Raw genomic sequence first — 19,996 nt, 5'->3', positions numbered from 1 at the left:
AGACATGGAAATAGGCCAGGGGATTAGGGGACATCTACGGATTAAAAACCGCCTAATCAAGTGATTGCGGGTGAGTGAGCAAGGCAGAGGAAATTTTCATTTATGTCCTAGGGGTAAGGTACTCAAAGACTCAACGAAGACAGGCATACCCCCACAGATAGACGGTAACGGCAGTAAGCATGAAAAAAAGAATAAATAAAGACCAAGTAAAAACTTACCAATTCGAAAGTCGAGGTAGACTTGTAGATGTAGATACGTAAGGGTGAACCGGCAGTAGGCGCTTTTGGATAGGAGTCACGATACTTAAGAGAGGTGTTCCGCGCATTGTAGCCGTAGGCATATCTTGTAGTAAACGCCGGCCCTCGGTGCCCTAGACGTCCTACTCAGTCCTGTTAATAGTAGGTAGGTAGGTGGGTACCTAGGTAGGTATTCTCACATGTTGTAATTAACAGGACATGGCTAGATCCCCTCGCTAGGTAATTGTTGTACCCGTATATAGGTACATGTAAAAACTGGCGGCAGTTAACCTGATGTCTTCAGTATCGAGGAAGAAGTAGGTAGGTAGGTATGTGTAGGTACCTAGAGTATAACGCCTGCACGAGAGAGAATACCAATTTAATGGGAGTACAGTCCAGTAGACAGATAGAAGCCATAGAGAGAGTATTAGGTAGGTACCTAGCATTTATATTAAAGTTGTGCGCTAAATGTGCTGGCTATCAAGCCAGCATTAATGATCTATATCACCACTTATACATAACAAATCTCCTAAGAGATCTGGGTATTCGTGCGTCTTATATGAACATATTTGGACTCTTTGAGGTTCTACCTTGAGACAATCGATCTTCTCCCTCCACTCTCTGATCTTTGGTCTATACCGTTCCGCAATCTCGGTGTCTGGCCTGATCATGCCTAAGGCCCCCAAACCCTGGCACTGCATCACATTTTCCAGCATATTCTGCTTCCAATCTATATCTACGCCTCTATTGAAATATTGCACATCTAGTTCCTTCGCAAAGTCCGGCTTTGCTCCGGCATCCCGGCGTGCCTTTTCCCAATGAGGCCTCCATCGTGTACTTTTCATTAACCAGACTATCGCCTGAGCGTTCATATAATGGTTTCCAAGGTGATACGGGCCGCCTGGGAGGATAAATATGGCTCGACGCGGATCCAAGGATCCGTCGGGGAGTCTGGCACCCTCGGTGTCTTCAAATCTCCACGTATTGGCATCCGGTATGCAATACTTGACGAACTCAAGCCGCGTCTCGACTTTCAGTGTTCTCCTAGAGGAAAGATCCGAGTCGAGGAAGGGCTCGAAATCGGGTCCAAACAGCTCCCCGTAGGTGGCCAGGAAAAAGATCAATATATCTTCTTGGGAAAAGATGGTGGCTGCATCATCCACGCCGCCATCCCAGTAATTGGGGGTTGCATACCACTGCTTGCCAACACATTTGTCGATAAGATCCGAGATTGGATTTATGACGGAGAATCGCATTTCGTAAAGCTCACGGATACGTTCTAAAGTTAGACCGATTTGCTTATGACGCAGGGCCAATTCCATTATGTGATCTACGCCCATCGGCATCCCAGATGCGAATTCCGCTTCATTTTCGTCGGATTCCCGGGCCCAAGCACCTACTTGTGCCGCTACGGCGGTGCAGAGGAAGTGCGGCGATGGACGGAAGAAAGTCCGACTTGATGCCCATGCAAGATGCAGAATTGAGTGCGGGTGCACCGCAGCCATACATGATCTAAGCAGGCGACTATAAAAAAGAACGTGTTAATTAGGTATCTACCTAGGTGCGGTATCTATTACACTTATTCTACGATGGTTAGGTAAGCCCGTTACTTACCAGGTAGAGGATAGATTCATACAATCTTTAATATCGTGTAGCAACTCGAAAAGCATTATTAGGAGTTCCTTAGGAAGGGCTTGGAGCCCTAAGATATTGGTGCTAGATTCATTCGACTCCATGGCGTAGATATTTTTATTTAGTGAGTTAATGATAGAGATCATGTACAAATTTATGTTGGATATAAATTTGAAATCTAGAAATCGATATTTGCGGCACTTTCAGATCTTACATAATCAGCTTCGGCACTGAGCGTCGAATACCTGGCAGGTTCACGGGTAGGTCACGGGTAGTGGCGAATGACTAACGCTTGCCTAATTAGGCAGGTATAGCCACTTGTATCCCCCTCAAGCCACATTTAAGCCTCGTACGTAATTCCAGCGGGGAAGTGCGAACAAATTCTATTGGGCTACTTCGCACATCCCCATCCCACAATACAACGACAAGCATTTTTCAATAACGACTTGAATCAAGACCACATTCAAGATCGAGAAACTCAACGATGGGCAAGACGATGATCATTCATTCTCGCCAACAAGCTCTCACGTCGAACATCCTAAATACGGATGGTTGGACCTAGCACGACCAAAATAATATTCGAGAGATAATTATCCATTATCACCGGGACGGGACTCTAGTCTCTAGAATTCGGCTGTGCCGTCTTACCTACTGCGTTGGCAAATGTGAGTCTATGAAGAATGGAAGTATCTTAAGCGCTGTCTATTGAAGTCCTGCATCGACGGTGCTTCCCAGCGTATAGAGTGAGACTAGGTGGAATATCTAGAATCGTACTCCAACTGTCATTCACATGCCTTGGGAATACCTGCGGCTTTATTCGCCGATATTGACCAAAATATCTTCGCTGCCCAAAAACTACAAACCTGACGGATGACAATACTATGGGATAGTTCCATATACAACAAGATCCTAAAGGAATGGAATGGATGGTACTCGTACACTCGTTGGCCTGTCCCCCGGAACAAAAAACTACGTATGTGACGAACAGGTTCAAGGCCAACCCTAAGTCGCCGTCTCAGTAAGCAGAAGGTTGGCCAAATGCTAAATATCTCAACAACATTGAAATGATTCGAAAATATTACATTGTTGAAGTTAACAAGTGACAGCGGTCAAGTCCTCATTGAGCCCCAATAAGGGGTCCGGCTCCGTTTTATCTTGGCACGGGTGGCCCCTTAACGGTACCACAGAATTCACGAAGATGGTCCAGCCAACACACCGGCTCTCTTCCTAGTCGCGTATCCTTAGAGTCGCAACCAACGAGCCGCCTTTTCTAGAAGTTCTGGGCAATTAAATTAACTTTAGCGTCCTATTAACCAAGAAATTCAATTTTTGAATTCGGTTCGTCCCCAACCTGGTGGAGATATGCCAGCAGTAATTCGCCCTTGGTCCGGACTCGTTCCAATATTGCTGCATATTCTTTTGCTGCGGAGAGGCTCTGTTGGTGCATTCTTGCGTCGATCTTGAATGTCTTCGACTTCACTGTCGCTAAGCTAGGTACGCTATGTCGTTGTTGTGTTAAACGAGCTAAGGAGTCATAAAAAGGGAACTCTAGATAATTGTAAACCTATTGACGAGTGCTGAAGATTAAGGGATGAACGAACGACGTCACATGTTCGGCAGTCAATTTAGTAGAACCTGGTGAGCCTCAAGACGAAGCGGGACTAACGTCGATCTGCATTTTGGGGCAAGGGACTAAATCTAAGGTGGAACCAGGGTCCCATTTCAACTCCATACCTTCCGGTAGTTGATCGACACGCATGCGAAATTGCCCAGAATAGCAACATTATTGCTTTCGATAGCGGTAAAGGCTACTGGAATATTCGAGGCGGGATACACGTGGCAAGGGGGCTGGGAGGGTTTCGACGAGTATATTAGACGTCGACATCTCGCCCTTTCAGAGAGAGAAAGAATACCAACACAAACACAACCACTATCGTTTAACTCTCACCTAAGTCATTCCTTGCCAGTCGGTCCGGTCGCTCTATACCATTGAGGTTCTATCGCACAATTTTCACTCGTTTAATACAAATCTCAAGACAACATCAACATGCATTTCCTCGCAGTCCTCACCATTGCTACTACCGCCTCTGCGGTCCCCTTCATGAACCGTAGGGACTACGGCACTGCCAACTACACGCCCGTCCCCTCTGTTCCCAGTGCCGGCCCTGGCGCACCTGGCAACTCTGGCAACCACCCCGGTAACAACACTCCCGCTCCTGGCTCCTACCCAGGTGCCAGCGTACCGGGCACCCCAGCTGGCCCAGGTAACGCCCCCGGCGCCCCCGGCAACTCTCCGGGCACTCCAGGAAACGCAGGCACCGCACCGGCTGGCGGGCCGACTGTCGTGCCAACTGGCTACGCGACTAGCCCTTCAGCTACCGCCCCGTCTAAGCCCTCGGTTGAGACCCATATCTCTAAGCCGGTTGCTCCCGCTCCCGAGACCACCCCTAAGCCCGTCCAGCCTGCTCACCCGGCTGGTGGCTACCCCACCGGTGGTGATGTAACCGTCCCTGCTGTCCCCCACAACGGTGGCTCTTCGCCTTCGTCGCCGGCGCACTCCTTCCCCACCGTCCCCGCTGGATCTGCTCCTCCCGCTCCCTCAGCTCCTTCGGTCACTGTGCCCGTTACTCCCCAGGCTCCCGCTGCCCCGGCTGAGTCCCACCCGGCTCCTCCTGCCCCTACTCACCCCGCTGGTGGCTACCCCTCCGCTCCCAGCGGACCCAGCCCTGCCGGCCCTGGCAGCAACACCCCCGGCAGCAGCACCCCCGGCAACAACACTCCGGGAAACAACACTCCTGGTGGCAACACCCCCGCTGCCGGCGGTTACCCTACCAACTAAGCAGTCACCACCTCATCACTGTGGGAACTCGGGCCTTCCAAGACGAGAGCAACGCATAGCATAACAAAGGGGCCTCTTACCTTATTTTTCGCACACGAGTCGGATACGAGATAGATAACTTCGACGGCAAAGATGGATGCGTTGATTTAAGGGGGGTCCCGAGATGCCATACTCCGGGGATGTTTGAGCGCGCTAAGCTGATTGGTGATATGTTTCTTGTACATAGGAGTTTTAGCATAGCCTTTTGAATGCCCACGTACGGTGTTGTGTTCTCAATTTTTGGACTGTTGTGGTGACTTGTGATTTGATTGACTATCTTTTATGCTCTCTGTGATTGGTCTTGCTTATACTGTAGTAAAATCAAATGAATTGCAATATTCCCATCTAGATATCCCATTGCTTCCTTAGTAGTAACTTTCTGTAACTATGGTATATGGTTCCTATACGGAGTACTTAGTATAAGTGCACTTGTGATTACATTGGAGAGGAGTAGTAAAGGAACTCCTAGTAGCTACCTCGTAGTGGGGTATAATAGGTAGTTAGGAGCTGACCGATAATACCTGGGATCGGCCTTTAGAAGTTCTCGTTACAAGTTAACTATAGGTTATCTCTGAATTTTGAACCTAACTGTCCGTAATGGTCCTTTAGACGCTCATGTAGATACCTCTTATTCAAGATAACATTTACAGTACATAGGTAGTCATGTTACTTCACAACCACTAGGTCTTCCACTACTACCAACATGAATTCAATCGAACTTTGGAAATCGTGATCGCGAAATATAGTAAAACCCTCCAAAATGTACGAAATAAGTGTGTGCGGAATATGTATAATATGTGTGCGCATGTGAGTGGTACATTCGTATGCAGCTAAATTTGTATGCGGGGCAATGTACCTCCTTGTAAGCGAGCTGTCGAAGTGACGTGATTTTTTTCTTCATCCCACAATTGATCTACGAAGAGGCCGGTTTTGGCGTCGTTGGGTTGTTCTGGTGGAGATCGTGGGTTGCTCTTTTCGAGGCCTGACTTGGGGTGGTATACATGTGGATCTTTACGTGATGGTAGAGAGTTGTGGTGGTGAGGGGGATGTTGCAAGTGGGTTGTTGAATTCTGGTATGGTTGTTTATCCAGGCTTGATGACCTAGAAAAGGCGACTTGGATTAGGTACCTACTTGAAGGGATCTTGGGGATATCTATGACTTCCCGGGGATAGTGCAGTAAAGGCATTTGGAGACGATTGACTGGGAAAATCCTTCTTTCGTTAGAAAGATGTAGCAGGTATTTCTGTAGAGGATAATTTTAATTAATTTACTAAGTATCCTATACCTAATACTCTTTACCATTGTTTCTTACCCTTAGAGGGCTGTATCAAGCCAGAATCTTTGCCCTCATGTTACTCCTATCTCAGGGGCTAATGTGCTGACTAAGCAAAATCACACATTCCTACGCAACTGATTGCAGTTCTTTTCGTTTTTTTTTGGTTTTATATTGGTTTTACAGCGCTATGAATTTACATAAGTGCCTTCCCATGACTCTTCGGGTATCTCGAGTATCGCCTGACATAAGAAATGTATCCTCCATTCCTGTCAACGTATATCGGTGTTGACGAGACCCTTAACCTCAGCTCTCCAGGAGCTATCATTCATGCCTTGTATCCTCAAGGTCATGACATCGAAAGGAAGGTTAGGTGTCAGGCCACTTCTTTTATGAAGCCAGCACCTTTGCTCTACCATGAGCTGTCCCGGGTATAACGTATTCCGTATGTCTCCACCAGGGAGACACCGGAGAGCCCCATGCCTTGCCACTCGTCTTCCACCCACCGCGGGTAGAAGAACCCCCAGTAGTCTACCGGCATGAGTGAGGCTGAATGAACGTCTCGTTGTGGAAGGATCCTGGTGGGATTTGTGTAACGCCCACCTTTCTGGTATGGCCTTCTACCGGGAACCCATCTGACGTTATATTGGGCCAGTATACCATTTTGGAATCTGGCACTCTCTGCGTGCAGCTCTGGTTGGGCTTAGGGGTTATCATATCGCGGTAGTACGTCTCATATGTGGCGTACTGGTGGTAAAACTGAGTTAAAACATACGACGTTAGTAGTAGTTCATTTATGGAGGCAAGTAGGTGTTGGAGAAATAATTTGTTACTTACTTCGCTAGGGTCATTGTCCCTGAGGTTCGCTACGCCGTTGGGGACGACCGTATTGTACAGAGCGATAATTCCGACCTCTGCCAAATTCTCCGGCCATTGGGTTCGGGCATAGTCGCTGACCGTCGCGTTGTCGAGAGCGAACTGCTCCGCCCATCTCCGAGTTTGGCTGAGACGGCCCTGCCCAGGTGGTGTGATGCCGGGTATCTGTACATGCGCATCGAGTGAGTGAGACAACTCGTGTGCGAAGACGTAAAGCTTGAAAGAGTCTTCACTAATCGCGATGACATCTCCAGCATCCCAGGCGGCTGCCCCGGGAAGATCTTTCGGCTTCCAGAGTATTACGTGCTTGATATACTCCCGCATACCAAGCGGCATTCTTCCGAACATCTATATTTTGAATGTTGTTAGTCGCCTAATATTTAGGTGGAGATATGTAGAAAGGGACATTCTTACCTCAGCCATGGTAGTCGCATTGACATGCGTGTCTTTCAGACGGCACATGATCCATGGAGCATGGCAATCTTCGTAGTAGACTTCGAAGACCTCAAACTCGTCTGGGCCGCGGTTATTTTCCTTCGCATGGTTCATGCAGTCCTCAGGAAATTTATTCCTAGACAAAAATTTGATTTGGCTAGGTGTAGGCGGGAGGTTATCCATCAACCCTTGTTCGATAACGCCATTGTAATCGATGGGTGGCTTAATCGATGGTAAACCATCAGGCTTAGCAGGCCTTACATAGCCTGTATTATCGCTGTTGTCGTCTGCGGCAAAGGCCAGCAGAGGTAGAGTCCCTTGAAGAAGGGTTGAGAATCGCATTTTGGGCAAAGATGTAAGTAATAATGATTGAGATAATATGTAAAGTGAAATATTTTCGTATGAGAAAAAGTGAAGATATTACACTCGTGGTTTGTGGGTTGAAAGAAGGAGGGAGAGATTGAGAGATCTAGACATATGTTTATATAGAAAATCCTAGAGATGGATTAACGGAGGAGAGTCACCACTTCCGTACCGATTGACCATGAATCGGTGGTTTTACCGGAAGGCGGTTTACATGACATCCTCTCTTAAGTCTCGCCATTGCCGTACAAAGAGTTCGGACTGTGACCGTTTTTGCAATAACGACCGAACATTTAAGGCTCTTCCTCCTTTACCGGGCAGTCACCATGAATCGGTTCACTCCTGACTCAACTTTTGATCCTACAGTACAGCTTCACCTTCCTTAGCTACTGCTATGATAAAGTTCCCATCACAAAAGTATTAGCTCGGTCTCTAAATAAGACGGAATGTGGGTAAATTGGAAGGACCTGAATCGGCAGCAACGATGTATGCCATGAGCCTCATCTACGGAATTATGATAACCCTCAAGGGTAGCAAGGAGTCATTTGGTTCCCAAACCATCGGTAACATGTAATACTCATTATGGTCTATGATCATATCTTTCTGTCATCCGAATGACCTCTTTTGCACCCCATGACCACACACATCTTCCATTTGTCACTTTTCGGTGTCGAGGCTTGACTCGAATGGTAATATCGTGAATCTGGAAACCCAAGATTCATGAGAACTGAACGTGGTACTTATGTGGGTCGAGTCGATAGAATGTGAAATGGCAAGACGATGGTAAAAATTCACATATTAGTGAAATTCTGTTGTTGGTCTGCTTTGTTCTCGATACAAGTGAGTAAATACAGGTGATACTTTTCACTTAATTTTGCTCCACCGAGTCACTAACAACTGGTGAAAATCTAACTTCAGTCACTTTGCATCATGCAACAAAGACATAACAGAAATATTTTTATTCTTTTGCAACCAGGTATTCGGGTCCAGATGAGATGGAACGTGTACGCATTCAATTGCGATGCTTGCAGTTTCGATACGAATACGACAACTCCAGGGAGGAATTAGTGCGAGAGGGGTTGAAATCTGGGGATTGTTATACGAATACGCTATTGACCTCAAATATTCCAACTCATAAACCGGTATAAAGTTAGCTGGGGATCTGATATCTCATCTCTTGATATCTAGATGTTCAAATAAATCGAGCACGAAAAATCGAACCCGAATTTACAGCATTTGTCCGGACGCTCGAAAGCAAGATGGCGGACAAGTTGCAAGGAACAACCGTTCTAGTTACCGGTGGCGGCGGTGGTTTAGGCAAGGTAATCGCAGCAGGTAGGCGTCGGATGAACTGTAAGCGCTATAACTACAGTGGGCTTACGTGGCGTTAGCGTACTTGAACGAGGGGGCCAACGTTGTCGTCTGCGATATCCACGAAGAGCGATTGCAACAATTCCGAGACGAGTCAGAGGCGACGGGACGCTTCGTCGCCATCAACACCGATGTCACCGACGAATCTGCGGTCAATAAACTCGTGGACACCACCGTGGCTAAGTTCGGTCGCCTGGATATCGTCGTTAGTAATGCTGGCATGACAGACAAGTTTGACGCGGTTGGTTCGTTGAGCAAAGAGAACTGGGACAAGATTATCAATCTTAACTTAACGGGTTCGTTCTTAATCTTCAAGGCTGCTGTGAATGCCATGGAGAAGCAGTCGCCGTCCGGAGGTACCATTATTCAGATCGGGTCTACGGCTAGTTGGTACGGAACCGCGGCGGGAGCAGCCTACACAGTGAGTTAACCCTCACCCCTGAAATTCTTACGGTCCTCCCTCATCGTAATTCCACCAGTCGTATCACTGACGGCTATCCTCAGGTCAGCAAGCACGGCGTAGCTGCCCTCGTAAAAAACACAGCAGGATTCTACGTGGCGAAGGGCATTTACGCCATGGGACTTAATGTCGGTGGCATGATCGACACTAATATTCAGGACGGCTTCAAGACGCTTGGTGGCTTCAACACAGAGACGTTCGCACTGAGTATCTCGTCCACTTTCAAGCCCGAGCAAGCCGTCCAACTTAAGGATGTCGCAAAGTACTGCGTATTTTTGGCCGATAGAGACATCGCCGCGACGGTCACCGGCTCGATGATTAACTTTAATAAGAACATGCCGAAGGCGTGATTCTTGATGGGTGTTGGTTACCTAGGTACCTATGGAAGAATGCGGATTGGGGGTTGCCATGGATGGAGGCATAACGTCATTGGAGTTGGTGGGGGGTGCTGTGTTGAACTCTTGCCGCCGGGAAAAGTAGGGTTGGCTGTTTGCATAGAGTTGAAAAGTTCATGCGCCAGCGACATCTTGAAGCTGCCATAAAGCTTCAATGAATGTCCCCGGCGCCTAGCGCGAAGCGTGTTTCACCGCTCGGGATGGGGACCATCCATCTTGGCCGAGTCCCCTTACAATTAACGAAATCTTCCTGATAACATCCTGATGACATCCTTATGCTATGTTTAGAACGCAGGAATTGATCTGGGTAAATCTAGATCGCAATCGTTATTAATAGCGAATAGAGAAGTTGAAGTTGTTAAAACGGCCCTGTAAATCGATAAACTGGGGGGCTGAATGCTTCTGTATTTGATACCCCGTAGTTGGAGAACTCCGTGTTTTGCGGGTCCATTAGAACTATCTCGGCCGAATAATATAGGTCATTTTCTCACGAGCAAGTTTCATTGCTAGAGACCTGTGAGTGTTCTAATTTGTTACTCGAAATAAGTCAAAGCAATGCGAATTCTTAAACAAAGTTTCTCGGATCATACCCGGGTAGCAAGTTGAAGTTCCATGGTAAGTATCGATGTGTCTTGCTCGAAGTATCATACAGCGGATGCGCTCCTTACTCACCTAAGGATAGCGAGATAGAGATAAAATGTTAAGGAGGGTTTACTGATCCTCCAATACAAAGTCCATAACGTTAAGGGGATTTCAGCTAGCCGACAGTGAGGCTGAGCAATACTTATTAAAGCGAGATATAGGTAAAGAATTTTTTTTCAGTAAGCGTGTGCGTGAATAGGCGACGATGTCTTAAGATTAACGCAAGGACGAACTAAAATAGACATCCAACGTTTCGATGATAGAATTGAGTCAACAGGGAATGTACTAAGGCAGCGCGATCTCTACAAGAAACAAGGAGCAGGAAACGCAAAGAAAAAAATCCGAGTTACTGGTACTGAATAATTTATCTTGAGCCTGCATTGCAGGTACGTACTAAAATGGTAAGTCTGTGATATCAGACTTACTAGAAAATAGTACGAAATATCAACAAGATCGTTAACGTCTCGCTAATACTTAGGTGATGCTTAATGTTTGCTCGAAGATCACTGTATGATTGGTCTGTCGAAGTTATTTCAGACGAACGTAATGGAGTTTACTAACGTTGATCCTGCTGTCTAATCATTATCGGTTGGATTGCTACTAGGTTAGGTATTGTAAATATGCTGCTCTGTTTGATGTTCGCGGGTTGAGACGAAAGAAGGAGGATCGTGCTAACAGAATTGACACCCTGTTCTGGGAATCCTTGTAGCACTCCGGGGGAGGGTCCGACTAGGGGGTCTAGAACCCAGTTTGCTCGAATCTGGAGATAATGCCCTATTTTCATTGGCTATTAAAAACGGGTGCTGCCGAACCTTTCCGACGTGTTTGAGAAAGAATGACGAAAAAAAATTGAATGCGATATTCGTTATTGACGTCGGTAATAGGTGTAATAATTTATAATTTGGTATAATCTTCGAATATTCTGTCTCTGTGTCAATTTCGGGTATCTATGTTGTATTAGGAATCCATGGGTATTATTTTTTCTATGTAGGCAACTACTCACCTTAGTTGGTACCTGGGTCCGGAAGATGCTCCAACTAAACGACCTGCTAATGAGCCAAGAACACCAAGCATTTTGAAGGGGGCGGAATGGGCTGACATCTCAACCAGAAAAGGTATGGCGAACCAAATTTCCTGTTAGGTCACAACTTACTACATAATAGTATTGGTCAAGCGTCGGACAATACATCTTACCTCTCTTATTTGGAATGAATGAGAACAGTAATGTCGGGATTATAATTCGAACGTAGATATCTTTCGTACGTAGTAGTTGGTTATAATCACTTCCGATATAAAAGTAAGGAAAGTGAAGACTGCTGCTATTCAAGCCCGATGTGCTGTTACAATTCCGGAGTGCCTGCTGGAGTCTAGGCGTCGAGGCCCGGATATTGTCCTCGCTAGGTGCCCCTGGGGAACGGACTCCTCTGACGCTAAATATCGGAGTCTCTTCGAATTTAGCCAGGCACGCTTCCCAGGGTCGTTATGCACCGATGCTTACGTGACAAAAACCCCCGAAGAATCTGTCTGTACGGTGTACCAATCTACGTACTTCTTACTGGATCGAAACATCGGCCAAGAGAGACGGGCACCAACCATCACTTTCGTTTCTCCCTTCCAAGAGATATAGATGTCGAGAAGCGACATACCCGTATTATCTGTGTGACAGATACCGAAGTAAAACTGCCTAATTCTTCCTCGACACATTGGTCCACTTGGCTACTTCATGTTGCCTCTCGAGTATGTGATCGCTCTAGGGCCAGTATTGCGCAAGGGACCTCCTCCTATCCCCCTAGGATCTTGATAGTGTTTTCCTTGGCCCGAGAAACCCTAAACTTCTCGTGGTAGGTAAACTTCAAAGCGCCCAAAGGTAGGAGATTGGATAGATTCCTCGATACCCACGTGGACTATTTTGCGCCCATCGCTTATGAGGTCGCAATGCCAATACTGCCTACCCCTTCGAGGCTGAAGTTTTGGCCAAGGAGAGCTACGCAATCTTGGTTGCACAATATCTGGCACAGGAAATCGTATATAATACCGGCGCTGCTCGTCATCTGTCTTACCATGTGGCTGAGCTAGGTATTCTTCTTTTGGTATTTTTATATTTGTTTTATTTCGTTTCTTTCGGGTATATCCTCGTCGTGCGCTCCGAGAGCCGACTGTCGCATCGTCATCTTTAAATTCTTTCGTTTTCTCCTTGGCTTCACTCTCTCGACACTTGTCTGCTGGTCATTTTCGTTCTCATTATCTGTTGTGTTTAGTAAAATGTCTTCATCCTTTTCTCGTCTTTTTCTCCTAGCCGCGTCTGTGACGTCGGTGATGGCATCCTGCGGATCTTTAACGCATCTCTTTCCAAGAGCCGAAGGAGAAGAGGTACCGATCTCGAAATTTGGTTATACTGGCACAACGGGACCTGTTCTGTGGACTCAGTTGGACACTGCCGCCAATGGACTATGCTCCACAGGATCCAACCAATCTCCTATTAACATGGTGGAAGGGCAATTCAAACTTATCCCGGCATCTGACACCCAGTTGACGATTCCCGATGTCCCTGAGGGCGCTGAATTCGAAAATCTCGGCTCCACAGTTGAGGTAGTTATGAAAGGCCTTGGTGGAACATTTGTCTTGGAGGGAAAGACCTACACATTGGAACAATTCCACTGTAAGTGTTATTGAGAACTTGACCTGATGAATCAACTGACATGTTGCAGTCCATCATCCTAGCGAACACATTGACAATGGCGTCAGCCTTCCGAGTAAGTGGATGCCGTCTTCTTGTATAGATGTCGCCTGGCTAACTTCAATAGTGGAAATGCACTTAGTGTTCAGCTCAGGAACCGACATCGGGGTCATTGGCGTCTATGTTGATCTAATTGACGTCCCCCAGAAGACATTCCGGGTTCACCTGGTACCTCGACAAACGCCGTCGACTTTACTCGAAACGATTTTCAGTTCGGTCGGAGAAATCGCTACTCCGGGTACCAAAACAAAGACCAAGCCGTTGGTGATGTCTGAATTAGTCAACACACTAAAGGCTGGTAACTTTCAGAGATACACCGGCTCTCTTACGACACCTCCCTGCTCTGAGGGCGTTGCTTGGTCTGTAGCAACCCAAAAGCTTATGCTATCCAGGACCACTTTCCAGGCTGCGCGAGATATCATTGGGTTCAACTCTCGTTTCCCCCAAAACAATCTCGGTGCCCAGAACGTCCTTACACTCGCCTCTGGTGCTGCCGGCGCAGTAGCAAAAGCCCCGGCAACAGAACAAGCAGCAAATGTTACTTCCGTGCATAGGCGATGGATGGGACGCGGTGCGAAACTTGAATAAAGCGACAGCATCAACTGCCATGAGGTCCGACGAAACTGAGACCGGATAATCTTGCCATGAACCAGGTTTAGGTTAGCCCTCACTAAAGGGAATCTCCGCGTTTAAGGCCTAAGCATCTTTACGAAGCTTCCTTTCTCGCTAATCGCGCCGTTGGGTCCGAATAGTATGAGTACATGGAGATATGTGAACTTTAATTAGACGAGAGATAAGAACAAACGAAGAATGCTAGTCATCTTCATTGTACTGTCGAGAGGTGGAGATGTGGCGGCTTGGATATACATGTATTCTTAATGAGCGTTTTTGTACGAATGATAAATATAAAAACGAATTCCTCTTTCTGCAGAAGAAATGAAAATCATATGAGAGATTAAATTAAATTGGATTGAAGTCAATCGATGTTATGTTAAGCTCAAACCAAGAGCTCTTGCCTCAATATTCTGCGGACAATCTGTCTTGGTAGCGCTTGGCTGCTTGTCAGTGAGAGCTTATTGCACGCTGAGGTCCACTATCTAATCGTGATGGCGATTTAGTGCGACGTAGCGTAGACCCCACCAAAGTCCACTAGCGCTAGTGGGCGGAAAATCCCATTGTGCCTGGAAAAAAGTGTGTAAATTATTTTGTCACCTTCACCTTCCCTCATTTTCCTAGGTAGGGAGGCACCTGTCTGGATATATATCGGGGGTTTCCTTCTCTGAGTATTCGCCAATAGCTCGCAAATGCTAGTATAAGACCGAGAATGGCGTCATTTTCGACCCCGAAAATCCAACTCGCTGCGACTGCTATCGCATCTGGTACTGTCGTCGCAGGCGCAATTTTAGGATACCAGCGCCTCCAAAGAGAAGAGCGCATTAGTCAACTAAAGGACTCAATACCGTCTCTACTCGATGAAAGTGAAGCTATAAGAAGGGTGAGCCGCCTTCAGTATGCGCTATTAATTAGTTTCAGAACAGCTTACTGAAAAGAGGTAGCTTAACAGCTTTGGTGGTGCAAAGGCCGATAAAGAAGACCTCCGAAACGAGCTGCTCGCACGACGCGCGCAAGCCGGCGATTACGATGACGAATTGATACTCGAACAACTCGCACGCAACCGCGTCTTCCTTAACCCAGACGGCCTTGATAAACTGCGCAATGCCTTCGTGATCGTCGTTGGATGTGGAGGTGTGGGATCGCACTGCACGGCCGCGTTGGCGCGATCGGGCGTCTCCAAGATCCGCTTGATAGATTTCGACCAAGTCACGCTTAGCTCCCTAAATCGACATGCTGTCGCTACGCTAGCCGATGTAGGTAGTCCGAAAGTGCTTTGTCTTCAACGACGGCTGTTGGCTATCACTCCGTGGGTACATTTCGATCTGCGGCAAGAGAAGTTCTGGGATCAAGCGGCAGAGAGACTGTTAGGTCCGTGGAGCGAGAATGGTCAGAGACCCGATTACGTTGTGGATGCGATCGACAATATCGATACTAAAGTCGCGTTGCTGAAATACTGCCACGACCACAACTTGCCGGTGATATCATCCATGGGCGCGGGATGTAAAAGCGATCCTACTCGGATTATGGTGGGCGATATAGGGACTAGCACTGATGATGGTCTATCGAGATCTACTCGGCGACGTCTAAAGCTATTGGGAGTTACGAAAGGGATACCGACTGTATATTCGACAGAGAAGACCGGAGAGGGCAAGGCCGAATTACTCCCGCTTCCGGAGGATGAGTTCCAGAAGGGTGAAGTGGGCGATCTAGGAGTCTTACCGGATTTTCGAGTGCGGATACTGCCAGTGTTAGGAACAATGCCAGCCGTATTCGGGTATACCGTAGCAAACCATGTTATACTCTCCGTTACTGGTATGTACTCCTGTTATCACTGCATTAACACCTTTAATTAATTCTTATATAGGATATCCTCACGATTATATCCCAGCGAAGGGCCGAGAGAAGATGTATGAAAGTCTCCTTGCAGCAGTCCAGGGAGGAGAGGAGAAGGTACTCCGACACATGACAGGCGGTGATGCAAGCGTAACATTGGGTCTGAAGGTTCCTATAACGAGTGCGGATACGTCGTTCCTTGTCGAAGAAATGTTTAAAGGTCGGAGCGCAATCACCGGACTTACAACGCGCTTAACACTAGTAAGATGGCGAAAGCCGACAAGTTCTATTTTAGTAAGGATCGGAGAGGGCTCCAACGAGCAGAAATCGTCTAACATAAGACTTTCGGATCTCGTCTGTATAACCAAGGAAGAGGCTATACGGCACGATAAAGAGATACTACGAGGAGACAAGACGCCAGAGGAAGTGTACGACTCGGCTACGGTAGAGAAAGTCGAAGAGTTGCTTAGAGAAACCGCGAAGTATGAAAAATACAGATGATTCTATCCTGCTACTGCGTATCCCTATGTCATTCATTGATTTTAATTAAAACCCCATATCCCTAGGGCTTCCACGATGCTCCGACCGTATTCCCAGAACTCCTCGTAATTCATGTCTCATAGAACAACTTACATGCACCTTACACCTTCCCCTGCCGGCGAAACTCCTGCCACAACGCCAGCGCAGCAAGACACTTCGCATCGCGCGCCCCCTCGCGCCACAAATCCCGCATCTTCACCAACTTCAGCGTGATCTTCTCCCCCTCACTCCGCAATCCCGTAAGTTTTCCCGCCCACTCACCCAGCGTCTCGCGGGGCACCCGTCGCTCATGCATGTAGATCGGGATATGTTCATCGCATCCACCAGCCGAGGGGTACATACCAAGCGGCAGATCCTCACCGTTAACTCCAGGGGCACCCGCCATGTCGCTTAAGCACCGTAGCTGATCGGCCGGGATCTCTAGCCCGAGTTCCTCGCGGATCTCCCGCGCTGCTGTGCCGGAGAACGATCCCCCCTCTTCGACCATGCCAGCGGGCAATTCCACAAACGCCAGGCTGCCGGCGGCGATGCGGGGTTGGACGGTGAGGAGAGCGTAGCGCTCACCCCATAATCCGTCTTTATCGTTGTCTTCTTTGGAGACGTCGTCAGGCACTAAGATGACGAGCATAGCGACGCTGGGTCCGCGTATAAACACGCTACCGGGCAGGGTCTCGCCGGCGCCATTCGAGATACCGGCGATGAACTTGAGGAAGCCGATGCGTTGGTTCGGAGGCTTGCCGAATAGATCGAAGCTCTGGATCTCGACGGAGCGGAGACGATACGGGTCTTTGTTGAAGGGGTGTGAGGGGTTAGCTTGTTTTACAAGAGAGCTAAATAGGGTGGAGAGCCAATTCTAATCTATTGTTAGTTTATGAGGGTTAGGGACGAGGTGAGCGGGTTGATCCTTACCTTGAAGGGCGAGAATTCGAAGAGAAGCTGTTCGGAGAACCCTCTAGGTAGCAGGAGTTCGATGCCTTTTACTTTGGGAGTTATTGACGTCATTGTGTGTTTACTTAACCCAAAGTTTTGTTGAAGAGGTTTAGGAAATAATTTTCTTTTCGGGAGTTTAGAGGAATTAAGTAGTATGCGCATCTCAATGAAATGTTCATGTACGGTTTTTATCAATGAGATAGATACCTAGAGATAACTGCTTTCACCTTAAGTTATAGGTACAATGACGTCGAACACAAACGCCCAAATTACTTAGAGATTAATATGCCAAATTCAAACACATCGTACTAGGTACCTAGGTAAGCACAGACTAGGCAGGCAATAATATGTGTGACTTTTGTTTTGAATTGCGTATGTTTTTCTTTCGGTTTTCTAACTAGAACAACCTGGAGTTTGTTACGATGCCAAACTTCAAACCATCAACAATCTGATGTCTTCACTCATTACCTAAGATAATATCGATTACCTAGTACGTACCTACCTAGGTACATTCCAAATTCTTACCAAATCTACCGGAATTCCGCCGCTACTATGACGTTAGCTATCCCATAATTACCTAATCTGCATTTCTTGCTAGCTTGAACAGTGTGAACTACCTAAGTGGGCGACCTGAGGGATTAATCTCGCTCTAGCGTCGCTCTTGAATGGTCAATTTCCTCTTGCCACCATTTTCTATATAACGCACAATTCCAAGCTGAAATAACATCCAGAAGCACATCCGGTATAGTGTAACGGCTAACATACCTCGTTTTCACCGAGGAGCTCGGGGTTCGATTCCCCGTACCGGAGTTTCTCTTTTGCATTTTTTGCGTCTTGTCTTCCTTCATGCCGTGTTCTTCCTGTCTTCACGTTTATCTTTCAAACAACTATGGTTTGATTTTTGCGCTAGAGTTCTTTTCACGTCGTTCTTTCCTTTCAACAAGATTTGTTCATTTTGGATTTGGATATTTACTAATAAAGTCTAAAGCGAACGGGAGGTCATGAAAATTCCTTTTACAACAGGAAAGAATCACACCCGTCGCTTTTCGGCTTATAACTACCTACCTACTTTCATCTAGCCTTTCAAGAGGCAGATGAATGAGTTTCAAATGAGCGTTTGAAATCCAAAGATACCTAGTACCTATTCCCTATGCCTTCTCTTCCTTCACCCACCCCTCGAAACCTTTCACCTAAATATCACCTAAACCTCACCCAACCCTAAATCAAATGCGCCCCTCCCCTAGTCTTCACAATCTCCCCCGTCGCATTGCGATCACGCATAAGATACAAATACGCCTCCGCCACATCCACCACATCGCCCACCTTTCCCGTCGGCAGCTTCCCATCCCACATCTTCATCTGCTCCGCCTTCTGCGCGGGGGTAAGCCCAATTGCCTCCCAGAGCCCCGTGTCAACCGGCCCCGGCTCTACCGCATTAACTCGAATCGGCTTAAGATCCACCGCCAGGTTCCGCGCGAGCCCCGTCAGCCCCGCGGCCATGAACGCCGTCACGCTCCACCCCGGGTTCGGCTGCTCTGCGATCCCGCCCGTGCTGATCGTCACGCTGCATTCCCTCGATTTCTCTAGGTGGCGCTCCGCTACTTTTCCGAGGATCGTCGGGAGCTCGAGCCGCATGCGTGCGACTTGGCGGATTTTCTCGAGCGTTATGTCTTTCGGCGCGAGCATGACTAAGGGGTCACCTGCCGTGAGCACGACGTGGTCGACGGGTTGGCCGTGCGCTTTTTTGGCTTCCACGAAGATGTTTTCGAGGTCCGCTTCTACGTTGTCGGTTGCTAGGTCGCAGGAGAGGCCGATGACGGAGGAGGAGGGGTACAAGGCTTTGATTTGGGCTATGGCTTTTTGGGCGCTTTGCGGTGCTGTGGGTGGGAGGTTTGGTCTGTCTGGAGTTGTTTTGAGTTAGTTACTGGCATGGTTAGGTAGGTACAAGGTAGGTGATTATGCTGGATTTCACATAGAGACTTACAAGAACCGACGAGGGTTACGACGGCTTGGGCCTCGATGGCCCCATCCACGACTCCACGACCGATGCCTTGAGAACCACCGATGACAAGCACGTGCTTGCCAGCGAGCTTATTGTATCTGGCCATTGTAGCTGTTATGGTAGGTAAGGGGATTGTTAGGTAAGATATTGTTTCTTCAGTGAGTATTCTCAACTTGTTTGAGTCATTGTCTATTCATCAACGTCGTCTTGGTGATGTGTGTCCTATTTATCTATCACTACTAGATGCCATTGTGTTACGCTCCCATCCCCAACTACCACCATCAAGTGTCAACCCGAGATGCATCATGAAATCATATGTAAGCTTAAAGTCGTTCTACCCGTCAAAGTCCGCATAACTCCTCCGGCACGGCTGAACTTTCTATTATGTTATGTAGCATTTAGTTCAAAATCTAATCCTTCGGTGGGGAATAAACGAATTATACATTATATCCGCTACGTTGCAGCAGAGGGTCAAAATTTTGCCAACTATGGAGTTGTCGGGCTTAACGGTCTTTCCGGAAACGGTGACAAGAATCGGGACGTCGTATGGAATTTCCTCTTTAGCGATCTATCATGTTAGAAGACTACCCTAGCCTAGAGCTATGTGTGGTGTAGTGCATTAGAAATCAACACGGAGCTTTATAATCCCTAGATTTGATCCGCCGTTGCGGTGACCTCGAATACGACGCTGACAGCTACTTATTGGATATTGACATGAAGAACTGTTGCCGTAGATTGAACCCATGCTATTTGCTAATAAACCCATGTTCACTCTCA

At 47.5% G+C, this 19,996-nt stretch overlaps 8 protein-coding genes and 1 non-coding gene across 9 annotated transcripts; 5 read left to right on the top strand and 4 right to left on the bottom strand.

Annotated features, from left to right (window-relative positions):
• Positions 1 to 674: 674 nt before the first annotated feature.
• GGS22DRAFT_166344 (uncharacterized protein) lies at positions 675 to 2,022 on the bottom strand. The gene is made up of 2 exons (XM_047961834.1): positions 1,851 to 2,022; positions 675 to 1,760 (listed from the first exon to the last, which is right to left on the bottom strand). The coding sequence occupies exons 1-2, from the start codon at positions 2,012 to 2,014 to the stop codon at positions 728 to 730; spliced, it is 1,197 nt and encodes a 398-aa protein (XP_047817730.1). The 5' UTR covers positions 2,015 to 2,022; the 3' UTR covers positions 675 to 727.
• Positions 2,023 to 3,307: 1,285 nt separating this feature from the next.
• On the top strand, positions 3,308 to 4,745 carry GGS22DRAFT_27136 (uncharacterized protein). The gene has a single exon (XM_047966663.1). The coding sequence runs from the start codon at positions 3,916 to 3,918 to the stop codon at positions 4,705 to 4,707; it is 792 nt and encodes a 263-aa protein (XP_047817729.1). The 5' UTR covers positions 3,308 to 3,915; the 3' UTR covers positions 4,708 to 4,745.
• Positions 4,746 to 6,551: 1,806 nt separating this feature from the next.
• On the bottom strand, positions 6,552 to 7,673 carry GGS22DRAFT_195054 (uncharacterized protein; the record flags this gene model as incomplete). The annotated part of the gene is made up of 3 exons (XM_047965607.1): positions 6,552 to 6,779; positions 6,858 to 7,244; positions 7,311 to 7,673. 3 exons carry the CDS (start codon positions 7,671 to 7,673, stop codon positions 6,552 to 6,554), a joined length of 978 nt encoding a protein of 325 aa, XP_047817728.1.
• A 993-nt stretch (positions 7,674 to 8,666) lies between these two features.
• On the top strand, positions 8,667 to 10,331 carry GGS22DRAFT_166334 (NAD(P)-binding protein). Its single transcript, XM_047961833.1, has 3 exons — positions 8,667 to 9,029; positions 9,086 to 9,486; positions 9,570 to 10,331. Exons 1-3 carry the CDS (start codon positions 8,954 to 8,956, stop codon positions 9,873 to 9,875), a joined length of 783 nt encoding a protein of 260 aa, XP_047817727.1. The 5' UTR covers positions 8,667 to 8,953; the 3' UTR covers positions 9,876 to 10,331.
• Positions 10,332 to 12,618: 2,287 nt separating this feature from the next.
• Positions 12,619 to 14,005, top strand: GGS22DRAFT_27110 (carbonic anhydrase). The gene is made up of 3 exons (XM_047966662.1): positions 12,619 to 13,221; positions 13,271 to 13,315; positions 13,367 to 14,005. Exons 1-3 carry the CDS (start codon positions 12,825 to 12,827, stop codon positions 13,885 to 13,887), a joined length of 963 nt encoding a protein of 320 aa, XP_047817726.1. The 5' UTR covers positions 12,619 to 12,824; the 3' UTR covers positions 13,888 to 14,005.
• A 511-nt stretch (positions 14,006 to 14,516) lies between these two features.
• On the top strand, positions 14,517 to 16,258 carry GGS22DRAFT_166331 (ubiquitin-protein ligase molybdopterin-converting factor). Its single transcript, XM_047961832.1, has 3 exons — positions 14,517 to 14,794; positions 14,856 to 15,726; positions 15,779 to 16,258. Exons 1-3 carry the CDS (start codon positions 14,624 to 14,626, stop codon positions 16,246 to 16,248), a joined length of 1,512 nt encoding a protein of 503 aa, XP_047817725.1. The 5' UTR covers positions 14,517 to 14,623; the 3' UTR covers positions 16,249 to 16,258.
• Positions 16,259 to 16,387: 129 nt separating this feature from the next.
• Positions 16,388 to 17,289, bottom strand: GGS22DRAFT_189860 (uncharacterized protein; the record flags this gene model as incomplete). The annotated part of the gene is made up of 2 exons (XM_047964916.1): positions 16,388 to 17,140; positions 17,197 to 17,289. The coding sequence occupies 2 exons, from the start codon at positions 17,287 to 17,289 to the stop codon at positions 16,388 to 16,390; spliced, it is 846 nt and encodes a 281-aa protein (XP_047817724.1).
• Positions 17,290 to 17,955: 666 nt separating this feature from the next.
• GGS22DRAFT_t91 lies at positions 17,956 to 18,027 on the top strand. Its single transcript has one exon. It is a non-coding gene; the product is annotated as a tRNA-Glu (tRNA).
• A 43-nt stretch (positions 18,028 to 18,070) lies between these two features.
• GGS22DRAFT_166328 (NAD(P)-binding protein) lies at positions 18,071 to 19,796 on the bottom strand. The gene is made up of 2 exons (XM_047961830.1): positions 19,202 to 19,796; positions 18,071 to 19,118 (listed from the first exon to the last, which is right to left on the bottom strand). The coding sequence occupies exons 1-2, from the start codon at positions 19,323 to 19,325 to the stop codon at positions 18,436 to 18,438; spliced, it is 807 nt and encodes a 268-aa protein (XP_047817723.1). The 5' UTR covers positions 19,326 to 19,796; the 3' UTR covers positions 18,071 to 18,435.
• Positions 19,797 to 19,996: the final 200 nt, after the last annotated feature.

The sequence above is a fragment of the Annulohypoxylon maeteangense genome (genome assembly GCF_022496945.1).
Source record: "Annulohypoxylon maeteangense strain CBS 123835 unplaced genomic scaffold GGS22scaffold_11, whole genome shotgun sequence".
Lineage (NCBI taxonomy): Eukaryota > Fungi > Ascomycota > Sordariomycetes > Xylariales > Hypoxylaceae > Annulohypoxylon > Annulohypoxylon maeteangense.
Note: the sequence above shows the minus strand (reverse complement) of the source record. Positions and strands in the feature narration are given on the sequence as shown.

Excerpts from the sequence above, each read along its gene's own strand:
- GGS22DRAFT_27136 (XM_047966663.1), top strand. The coding sequence starts at position 3,916 with ATGCATTTCCTCGCAGTCCTCACCATTGCTACTACCGCCTCTGCGGTC.
- GGS22DRAFT_166344 (XM_047961834.1), bottom strand. The coding sequence starts at position 2,014 with ATGATCTCTATCATTAACTCACTAAATAAAAATATCTACGCCATGGAG. Across the intron at positions 1,761-1,850 it reads ATGAATCTATCCTCTACCTG|TCGCCTGCTTAGATCATGTA; the intron begins GTAAGTAACGGG and ends TCTTTTTTATAG.
- GGS22DRAFT_166328 (XM_047961830.1), bottom strand. The coding sequence starts at position 19,325 with ATGGCCAGATACAATAAGCTCGCTGGCAAGCACGTGCTTGTCATCGGT. Across the intron at positions 19,119-19,201 it reads CGTAACCCTCGTCGGTTCTT|ACAGACCAAACCTCCCACCC; the intron begins GTAAGTCTCTAT and ends AAACAACTCCAG.
- GGS22DRAFT_166331 (XM_047961832.1), top strand. The coding sequence starts at position 14,624 with ATGGCGTCATTTTCGACCCCGAAAATCCAACTCGCTGCGACTGCTATC. Across the intron at positions 14,795-14,855 it reads AAAGTGAAGCTATAAGAAGG|CTTAACAGCTTTGGTGGTGC; the intron begins GTGAGCCGCCTT and ends GAAAAGAGGTAG. Across the intron at positions 15,727-15,778 it reads TGTTATACTCTCCGTTACTG|GATATCCTCACGATTATATC; the intron begins GTATGTACTCCT and ends ATTCTTATATAG.
- GGS22DRAFT_27110 (XM_047966662.1), top strand. The coding sequence starts at position 12,825 with ATGTCTTCATCCTTTTCTCGTCTTTTTCTCCTAGCCGCGTCTGTGACG. Across the intron at positions 13,222-13,270 it reads CACATTGGAACAATTCCACT|TCCATCATCCTAGCGAACAC; the intron begins GTAAGTGTTATT and ends GACATGTTGCAG. Across the intron at positions 13,316-13,366 it reads CAATGGCGTCAGCCTTCCGA|TGGAAATGCACTTAGTGTTC; the intron begins GTAAGTGGATGC and ends TAACTTCAATAG.
- GGS22DRAFT_166334 (XM_047961833.1), top strand. The coding sequence starts at position 8,954 with ATGGCGGACAAGTTGCAAGGAACAACCGTTCTAGTTACCGGTGGCGGC. Across the intron at positions 9,030-9,085 it reads AGGCAAGGTAATCGCAGCAG|CGTACTTGAACGAGGGGGCC; the intron begins GTAGGCGTCGGA and ends ACGTGGCGTTAG. Across the intron at positions 9,487-9,569 it reads CGGCGGGAGCAGCCTACACA|GTCAGCAAGCACGGCGTAGC; the intron begins GTGAGTTAACCC and ends GGCTATCCTCAG.